General features: G+C 39.3%; 1 protein-coding gene across 1 annotated transcript; it reads left to right on the plus strand.

Annotated features, from left to right (window-relative positions):
- Nucleotides 1–2,914: 2,914 nt before the first annotated feature.
- On the plus strand, nt 2,915–10,480 carry LOC134355540 (G-protein coupled receptor 37-like 1). Its single transcript, XM_063065553.1, has 2 exons — nt 2,915–3,982; nt 7,789–10,480. Exons 1-2 carry the CDS (start codon nt 3,179–3,181, stop codon nt 8,593–8,595), a joined length of 1,611 nt encoding a protein of 536 aa, XP_062921623.1. The 5' UTR covers nt 2,915–3,178; the 3' UTR covers nt 8,596–10,480.
- Nucleotides 10,481–10,894: the final 414 nt, after the last annotated feature.

A 10,894-nucleotide genomic window follows, 5' to 3' on the forward strand; every position in this document is an offset into this window, starting at 1 on the left:
TACTGTACCCTGTGGGACAATGGAGCATTTGGGATGATGGTCACTTTATGCTACTCAGCTGTGAGCATCTTACCTGTTTCATTTGGCTGGAGGGCCCAAAGTTGCAGTGGGACTTTGGAGAGTAAAGGTTCCACATCAGCACTGAACAACTGCCCTGCGACAACTTCCTGTTCAAAGGTTGCCTCGCTCCCCAGGTACTAAAAGAAAGCCCTTACCTCCTTCCAATCACCACAGACTCCACCCAGTTGTTACCATGAACTTCTGCCATGGCAGTCCTCGCAGACCCTTGACCATTGGTCCAAGGTCCTTTGCCACTTTACCACTGGAAATTGCTAGAGTTTGCAGAGGTTTCCTGTTCTCCTGATCTTGTATCATCCGCTGAACCTTATGGGGAAGTCTTACAGCCATTGCAATACCAGAATCACCCATGATATTTTTTAAGTGTCTAGAGCAATTTATTTACTAATATACAGGTCCAATTTCTGATGCATCATCATAATCATCATTTTGTGCCATGTTGTATGACATAGGTGATCATGGCCTTTGACCATGATTGTTCTTGGCAATTTTTTCTACAGAAGTAGTTTGCCATTGCCTTCTTCTGGGCAGTGTCTTTACAAGATGGGTGACCCCAGCCATTATCAATACTTTAAAGAGGTTGGCTAGCTTTAGTGCTCACATAACCAAGGCATGTGATATGCACCAGCTGCTCATATGATTTTTCCATTGTATATGTGGGATTAGCATTTCTACCTAAACAATGTGAGAAATTCTACCACCTGAAGAACAATGGGGGATGAGCTACAAATCCTAGACTTGCCAGTAACACCAATATTGCATAATTGTTTTTAGAAGAAACTAAAATGTGAATAAAGCTTTTTTCAAATAGCTGTAAAGCTCTTTTCCATGTTAACTCCTAAACTCATGCAGAAAAGGCTAAGCAAGAAACCATGCTGATAAGAATGCTAATCTGTCATCAGATTGTATTAGTACTACAGCATGTGAAAATTGTTTCATATCATAATTCTATGAGTAAGTTCTGAGAGGCTCTCTAACTTATATGGCCAGTGCATTTCAGATGACATACCCTGAAAACAACATCCATTCATTCCCACCTATGGATAATCATGTGCTTTCTGAGCTTCCCAAACCAGCAGCTATGGAGTTAGTCTCATATTGCTCAAGCAGTTAATGCCCATCAACAGAATAAGATTATTTACAATGATATTGGGTCACAGCTTACCGCTCCAAGTTTCCATTTCAACTTGGAATCCCACATGAAATTCTCACAACATTCTGGAGCCCAGTAATATGAGATGTGCAGCCACAAAGCATCAGGCAGAGCAATGAGGAGGTCTCATTCCTAACACACCTGAAAGCTTCTGACAGCTGGCAAAGATGGAGAGGATCTTCATTACTTGTATAACCGGTTTGGGAAGTTGCCATTATTTTCATCAAGAATAACATGTATTATTCCATGTACATACTGTAATATAGCTGTGTACATATGCACATATGGAAATGCAGTTAAATATTATATGCATTAGTTCAGTAATTATTCCAGACTATCTTCTAACTGGAGTTTATGTAATGTACATCTAGAAGTAAATTACTTCATATTTCATTGATGCATTTATCCATAAATTGAATTGTTCCACTAAAGATGAGATAGAAATTAAGTGTGGGATGGAACAAACATTTTTTAATAAGCATCTTCAACTAAAAAATGTGCAAGGTCTAGATTAGTATCAAATACTCAACAGACCCTATCCTCCAAAAGGCCTTTCACTTCTCTACCACTAAATACACAGAACAATTAAGAAAGGCCACTTCTCGTTGCCTGAGTTTGGGGATGTTATGTGTTGGGAGAATGGAGTGGAAGTTGAAACAGCATTGGAAGGCTGAGGATTAGAAGATGCTGGGGGTTGAGAGTGGCAGGAGTGAGGAGGAATTGAAGGGGAAAGGGAAGTATAGCAGAGAATCTCATCATGGATCTGGCTGTGTCCAGTTGGGGTCTGTAGGAGTGCAGCTGAGAAGGAAGCTGCTGTCAGTGGCAGGTGGTAGCTGGTTGGTCATTGGTTAATATGATATGAGTCAACTCATGTTGGAAAACAAGGAGGGAGGAAAGAGCTGGAGATGTGGACGTAGACACTGGTAAAGGGGAAATGACATCCAAAGGAGATCTGGGAAATTATTTAACAAAGATCTACCTGAACTGGTAACAAATAAACTCTGTACGGAATCCAGGAGAAATTTCAGCTCCTCACACCTGTTAGAATGTGGAGGTTATTATCTAAAAGGGGAATTGATATAAAGAGAAGAAGCAGAATCAAGATCAAGTTAGGTTGGTTTGTGAGAGAGAAGGCAGAAAGGTGTCTTGGTGAGGTTAGGTAGATTGGAAAAAGCTTGCATTACCATGACTTGGTGATTTAGTACAGTTGATTTATTTTTTAATTTTTTTGTTTTGGATTTTCTCATTAAGAATGAAACCGTTCCCCTGCTGCCTTTCTCCTTCCATAAGTCACCAATTCAACACAACATTCCTCACTCTTCAACAGCTTTCCCTTTCCTGTCTCGCACCTCCCTTTCATCCCCATCCTCATCACAGCTGAACCCACTTTTCATTCACCTACTGCTGCAAAATGTAAACTGGTCATTCCTAAGATGCAGTGTCTATGTTCTGTATTAAATGTATTGTAGTTTAACAGAGATATAGATTTAAAATGGAAACATATATAACCATGATGCATGGGTTCTTAAGAAATTGTTAACAATGCCTATTTAAAACTGTATTTATATCATTCCTAACTGAATGCCTTAAACTTCAATTGGAAGCTACTTAGAGCGAGTCCCTTTGTGAAGTCTCGATTCCCACCAGCAGGCGGCAATTAAACCTTCTCCTTTATATTCGCCAATGATGGGATCGAGAATAATAAGGTTTGGGAGAGAGTTGACGTTTGGGACGATTACTTTGCAATAAATTGCTCAGATTTGAGAGGCAGAGTCTCGATGTAGTAACTGAGGGGTATTCTTCTAGCAAGCAGCGAGCGGCGGAAGATTTTGCAAGAAAATAAAAGCTGCAAAGCAGCCAGTGGGTGGCTTTTTCGAAAGGGTGGGAGTGATCCTGTCGTGTAGAGTCAGTAGTTAATCTGGTGACGCTGGTGAGAAAGTCGGGGAAATGTCTCTCTCTCTCGCTGTTTTATTTGTGCTCCAGGTTTTTGTCTTCGGATCAACAGCCTCTGGCATCTCTGAAGGGCTGCCTGACCTGAGGATGGATATCAGGGAAGAGATGGGGGACTTAAGGCTGGAAGATAAAGAGAATGGCGCTCAGCTTCTACTTGAAGGCAAGATGGAAGGAACAGGTGCACCAAATCTTAACTGGGGTTCAGAAAAGTTGAGAAAAGTGAGTTCTGGAGAAATGTTACGAAATATAACTGTCTTTACCCTGAAGCCCGAGATGAGAGTACAGCGGGGGACGGGTGAGAATGGCAAAGTTGTCTCCGAGGAGTCAACAGCCGCTTCTCTGCAAAACAACTCAATGGAGTCTCGCCACTTCTCGCCAACCCACTTCCAAATCACTTCGAGGATCCCTCTTTCTTCGCTCATAGATGAAGGGACGCAAACACAAGATGAAGGTACGGGTCGAATTCCCAGTGAACAGCGGAATGAAGTGGAGACGACGGCGGAGAGGCTTCAACTGGAGAGCAATCTGTACTCGGTCACTGACACCACTTACAGTGCGTACGCGGTGGTTCTTCTCTCTCTGATACTTTTCATCGTCGGTAACATTGGAAACCTGGCCGTGATGTGCATTGTTTGCCACAACTATTACATGAAGAGCGCCTGGAACAATATTCTGGCTGGCATGGCTTGTTGGGACTTCTTCGTCATCTTCTTCTGTCTGCCTGTGGTTGTCTTCAATGAGATCACAAAGAAACGGTTGCTTGGAGACATCGGCTGTAAGGTCGTGCCTTACTTGGAGGTAAGATCACTCGAGCCTTGTGCCAAGGGAAAGTTGCTCTGTTGGTCAGGTTAACGCGGTTAACTGTTGCTTTCCGAATACAATATTTACCAAGAGCCGCGTAAACTTAGTGTAACCTCACAAAATCTGCCTGGTGGCTGCATCTCCAAGGGTTTCATGAACACTACATTGGGTAGGTACATCATCAGAAAACTCAAGCTGTTTCTAAGATAACTCTTAGGGTTTCAAATTCGTCAAAGAAGACCAAAATAAAAACGAAAGTCTCTTTAAAACAGAATAAAGCAATTTTATACAATTTTCTTAGCACCAGTCTCCATTTTGTGTGCACCTTTTTGGGTAAATATTTGATTTTCTCTAGTGTTTCCATTTTCTGGGTCAAACCTGCCTGATGACATAATCTTTAATTTTTTTTCAAAAGCAACCACTGTTCACTTAAAGAACCTGCTTTCACTAAGGCTGAAAAGTGGAGCACAACTTTATTTAAAGGACCAAACATTCCAAACTTCTGTTTGCTGGAATAGTGCTGCACCACCTTTCCCCCAACATGACACATAATGACGATGTTGACTATCTCCTAGCATTGATCACATTAACATTGCCCTTCCTCTTACACATCACTGCAACAGAAAGGAACTCCCATTGCCCATTTGTCACTTCAGAAGTTGCTCTCATGTTTGACAAGACTATGCAAAGGGTATCTTGGGGAACCAGAGGAACCTCATCTCCTCAGTGATAGAAGGGTTCAGCAAGGCCTAACACTACTGTACATTGATATGAATCCATGCTCTTATACTGGAATAATGTCCATCTAGACTGTGCTTCCACATCCTAATTCTCAGTCCCACCCTTAACTTCATGAAAACTAAAGTACAAGCTCACAAATGTGCCTGCACATTGTTGCAGTGGCCTGAAATATTACTCTTAATCTCAATTTACTAATCATTGCAGCCTGCAGTTGCTAATATACACCACATATCGCTGTTCTGTTCAGGAGGTTGTTGACACTCTGTACTCCACAAGGCCAGGCATCACCTGCTTGTGCACAAGCTCACTGGAAAAGACAGACCAGCCATGGGGATTTGTTGCTGAAGTACAGCTATTTGTAGGTTTTGTAGCTGAGGAGTGTTGCTGGTGAAGTGTTTGCCTTTAGGGACTACCTGAGACATGCTCCATTGTACATCTAAGCATTGGCATCTTGAGAAAACCAGAGAGAGTTTCTGAATTAGCATGCTACAGTATTAAGTGATGGACCTTAACACTATCATTGTTAAACAGTAATTTTGAATTTTTTTCACTTAGAGCTTTTTTTGGAATAATGTTAAGATGACGTCCTCATTTCTCAAAACATTGAGGGAGGCTATCGGCCAATCAGAATCCTCCCATCCGTCCCGTTCTGCATTTCCCTGTAACCTATCTGACTCATACTGCACCCTGATTGTTTCGTCACCTGCCTATACTGGGAGTAGTTCACTTCAACTATTTAGCCTACCAGTCATCGTTGTCCTTGGGACGAGTGAGGAAGGCGGAACACCAAATAAGATGTGCGATCTCCACAAAAGTAGCACCAGAGGTCAGGTCAGGTCACTGATGGTATAGGAGAGCAGCACTAGTGTTGTGCAGCTGTGCAGCTTTATAAGCAATATAGTTAATTGCAAATAAAAAAGGCCATTATATTTCCAGGTGTTGATTCCTTGAATATAAATGTGTTATGGTGATTGACACCTACGTGGTACACCAATGAAAGAGCTCATCAACAATGCTTTAAGTGATACAGTGTCAAATTTTGAGATTCATTTAGAAGTTCTTTAAGCTGTCTTTAAGATCTGTGGAGGCAAGTGTATCACATTACCTGCAGAGGTATTGCCTTCGGTTCAAGTTTGCCTCAGATACCCTCAAAGACCACAGACAGGTGCTCTTGTTGAGAAGTACCCAGGAAAGTCCCTGTAAAGATATGGATGCAAATGGCTGTACTTTGGGCAAGCCTGTAATGGTAGCATGTGCCTATGCTTGGCCCGCCTTCTCTCGTGCAATAAGTGAAATCTGGCCTTGCGGAGTAGAGAGTGTCAGTGACCTCCCTGATGAAGAAGAACTGTGATGTGTAGGGACATAGGAGTAGGAGAGCACCTTGCTCTTCAAGCATGCCCCACTATTCAACATTATCATGTCTGATCTGCCCTAGGCCTTGCCTCTCTTTTTATGTTGGTTTCCCTCGTGGCTTTCAAAAATAGTAGCTTTCAAAAATGTATCTACCTCCTCTTTACATATCCCTCATGATCCAACCTCCACAGCTCTCCAGGGCAGAGAATTCCTGAGATTCACCAGCATCCATGTCATATATCAGCAGAGAAAGCTGTAAGTGAGCAGCTGTTTTCGTCTCTGAATGCAGGTTTACTGTGATTGTTCATTTTTGATAACATTGCCCTGAGCCTTCAGATTGAGGGAAGGCTAGCTCAGCTCTGAGTAAAACCAGCTTTACTCTGACCAGTCAAAGAAATGACAATGTGTTTCAATATCTCACTGGCTTGTTTTTGGTATTGCCCTATCATTGATGTTACTTTGATATCACAAAAACAACACCAGTAAATAATGAAAATCTTGATCCTAAATTAATATGTGATGATTCAGAATGGCACGAAATCATCCAGAAATGTGTATAAAATTGCTTCTCTCTGCACTTACATGATTTTCAACTGCACAACACAGTCTTCTTTAACCTTGCACAAATGAATTTCCAGGGCATTACCATTGCATAACTGCTGACTGTCTAATAGTGGGGACTTGGCAGGTCTTGTTACAAGGTGACCCCCTTCTCTTTTAAATTAAACTAAATAGAAGCATTTCCCTTAAAGATCAGCTGCAGGAAGTTCGAAGAAGCAAAGCAGTACAATATCAAAGGATCTTTCAGAAGTTCATTTTGTTTGAAAGTTTTGGCATTCTGCTTTGATTATACAAATAAGAAAGATGTAACTGTTCTTTGTGACCATGACAGCGGTGCATTGTACATTACATAATGTCAAATACACGTGGGAGGGAATTATTAAGGATTGGATGAAGCAATGTAGAGAGGTTGCTGTTTATTTAAAGAGATTTTTTAAATATTTCACTGTTTGAATTCAGTCTCAACTTTAATGTTTTGAAGTTAAACTGAAGGGCAAATACTGTTTTTGGAAATGTGTTGAAACCAAGTAGTGAGATTGATATTATTCTCATCACTAATTGGATTCTGCAGTCCAAGAATAAATAGTTTTCAAATGCATGTGTGCAATTTTTAACATAATTAAGTACACTGCTTGGCCACACTATGTGCCAAATATTTGTGTCAGTTGCACAAAATGAGTATATTCAAAAATGGAATGGTATGTCCATTCTTGAAATTAAAGTTGTTATAATGCTGTGTTTTGACAATAAATTCCAATATATTAAATTTATAATCATAATTCAGGATCATGCACATGCCATAGTAGAAATAATTAATAAATGTTCTATTATTGTAGGTTTTTTTATTAATATGATTTAGTGGTTCTGCTAAATGCATTGTTATATTTGGCTGGACATTTTACGTTCAATTGAAATAATCTCATTTAGTCTTAATTAAATAAAATATGAAACACCATTGTGCAATTCTTACAAGGGTTTTAACTATTGTATAATTATTTTGAGTGGAAGTTTTAGGCATTGCTGGTGCAGAATGATTGCAGTACTTGTGCACAAAACAAAGATCAATAAACCTTACGAGTGTCTCTGAGATAGTTATCATGTAGGCAATAATACAGTATCCTTTCACATTAATTTGTTTTAATTTCCAGGTCTCTTGTCTTGGGGTCACCACCTTTAGTTTGTGCGCACTAAGTATTGACAGGTTTCGTTCTGCAACAACTGTACAGTCACAAATTAGGCTGATAGAAAGTTGTCTGTCTATCGTGGCTAAGATGGCAGTCATCTGGATAGGATCCATGTTACTGGCACTCCCTGAAGTTCTTCTCTGGCAATTGGACCAAAAGACTTCCATTATCTCTGGAGTGGTCACCGATTATTGTATCATTCAAACATCCTCAAACCTTCCTGAGCATATCTACGGACTTGCGCTAACCTATGAGAATTCCAGGATGTGGTGGTATTTTGGCTGCTACTTTTGCTTGCCTATCATTTTTTCTGTTACCTGCCAATTAGTGACAAGAAGGGTAAAAAGCACAGAAAACAAATCTGACGTCAAAACTACATCTAAGTTTGCCCATTATGAAAGTCAGAGGAACTATACATTGATTGGTCTCACCATCCTCTACGGCTGCTGTATCATACCAGAAAATATCTGTAACATTGTGGTGGCCTATACCATCCCTGAAATCTCCAAGGAGACCATTGATTTACTCAACATCATTAATCAGTTCTTTCTGTTTTTTAAGTCATCTGTCACACCAGTGTTGGTCCTCTGCCTCTGGAAGCCTTTGGGCCATGCCTTTATGAATTGTTGTTGTTGTTGCTGTGATGAATGTTCCCCAGAGCCCTCAGGAACTGATGCTCACGACAGCAAGATGAAGATGGAAATGGCATCCATATTCTGTGATAATCCCAAGGAAAACTCTGCAATGATGACTCTCGGTACCCAGTGTTGATGCGACAATCTCTTGGAATTTGAATGATTCTTTAAAGCTGAACAGTGAAGATACCTAGCATCAGCCCTTCGTAGACAGCCAATTGTTTTACTGATCTGTGCACAGCAGTAGGTATTTTAACTGCCTGTTGAACTTCTACACTAGCAGATGTTTAGTTTGCTCTGTAAGTTCTTGCTTTGATAGCAATCCAAGACTGTATGTGAATAACTATATTTTTGTGTTTCAGCTCTACTTTAGATAATAAAATATTTTTTCATGATTTAATAAAACACTGTTACAAAGTATTAAAAGGACATGTTATAGCAGAATATCAGTAATATGCCCAAGTGTTTCAATAGTAGGTCTCCAATTGTATAAAATAAAGTATGTCTAACATTCTAACAATCTTTTAATTTAATTTTATGATATGTTTGCTCAGACACATTTAATCATGATGTATTATTGTTACATTGGGTTACTATTTACACAAAGAACATTGTCCATCATGGTCAAAAGTAACATATCTATTGTATATTAAGTAACATCTATAATTATGTTTTTTTGGATATTGTTTTATATCACTTTTATTCTAGAGCCCCAGAACACACAAAAAAATGCTGTTAGGAAACTGTAGATTTTATAAACTGTTAGGTTAATAGATGTGTATTGCATTCACAGTATGATATGTTGAAAACGCAGAACCTGGCATATAACTGTAGGACAGGGATAAACAGTACTTTGTTAGGTCTGCTGTGTCAAATAAAAAGGTGACCAGATCATTTTGGTTTTCAGTGCATGGAGCTTTTGCCTTTGTCTTATTTTGCGAACTTTCAATAATTAAATGTTAGGTCCATGCCATTTAATTTCCTATTCTTGCGTGCATCAAAAGTATACATTGACTGATATTAAAAGGTACTACTCACTACATACTGCCAATATAATGCTAGAAAGCAAAGTATTTACAACGATGTAAGATTATCAGCGTAAGATCATCTCAAATGACTATGTTTCACACTGACTGCAGAAGAAATCCGATGTGCTAAGTAGGTTTAAAATAGAAATGTGAAAAATCTGTAGTATTAGTACAATAGATTTAAGCAAGTGAAAATGTATTGACTATTGTTGATCACTAATAATCAATGCATTTTATATTATTTGCACCAAAACTGTTCTATCTGGACCTGCGATTGCATTGATGGGGCAGCATTTTTTCTCAATACCTGAGCACACAGATGTATACATTTCTAGTCCACATTAAATAGGTGTTGGCAGAAGAACTTTAAATGCCCTTGGTACTCTGGAATGGCAAAAGCTGAACAAAAATAGGAGGGCTTATATAGCTCACACTTGCGTGTCAGAACAAAACTGTTCAACTCAAATCTGTATATTACATATGGACTGGACAAGATTCAAATTTAAGTATAGGTAGAGGTCGGGAATAAATTCAGCTATAAGATGTGGGTAAGATTCTGCCCTATGATGAACTTAATCAGCTGAGAAATTTATAACGTTAAGGTAATGAAGCACATAACAACTAACTTCAGTAGAGCTTTCAACTTTTTCCTTAAAGGATTGCAACATACTGTACATCTCTAGAAGCTCAATGATTAAGTTAAATCAAACTTTATATATTTTGTAACTATGCTCCCCTTGGTGTAATGCTTCAGTAGACTACAATATTGCTACTACAATACAGTACCAATAAATAGGCATTTCTATGGTCACATGGCAACAGCCATTGAAAATGTCTGACTTAATGTGTCAGGAGCAGTCATGGGTAACTAATTTACAAACTGGAACTGCCGTGTTCTGCAGAGTTGAAGCTTAGATCAGACTTGTACTGACATCTAATTTACCAAGAAAGGTCTACTTCTGGTAAATGTCTTACTGCCCTTCCTACTGGTCTTCTATTTAGATCTGTCAGTCAATTGTTGATTTGAGGGGAATGCTAATAAGCACCACTTGTCATCCATCAATTGTAGTAAGGCTGTGGAGGTTTGCTTGGAACTGTCAGAACCACTGATGTTATTATTTGTCTGAATGTATTTCTAATAACTGGAAAAGTAAAAAAAGATTATTTTAAAAACTGCAACACAAACTAAATTATTTCCAAATCATGCCTCTGTTATCAAGCTTCAATTTTTCTATAAGATCATGAACAACGATGATATATTTCTTAGTTTTACGTATAAACATCACTTGTCACTGGTGAATCAATTGAGAGAATGACATATTCCACCTTGGAGTGCAGTACAGGCTGTACGGGCTGAAAAGCCCCATATTGTGTCGTGAACACCTGTGGCGATCTGGCAATGGCGAA

The sequence above is a fragment of the Mobula hypostoma genome, chromosome 13 (assembly GCF_963921235.1).
Source record: "Mobula hypostoma chromosome 13, sMobHyp1.1, whole genome shotgun sequence".
Classification (NCBI taxonomy): Eukaryota; Metazoa; Chordata; class Chondrichthyes; order Myliobatiformes; family Myliobatidae; genus Mobula; species Mobula hypostoma.

Coding starts and splice junctions, on each gene's coding strand:
- LOC134355540 (XM_063065553.1), top strand. CDS start 3,179: ATGTCTCTCTCTCTCGCTGTTTTATTTGTGCTCCAGGTTTTTGTCTTC. Junction 3,983..7,788: donor AGGTCGTGCCTTACTTGGAG/GTAAGATCACTC, acceptor TTTAATTTCCAG/GTCTCTTGTCTTGGGGTCAC.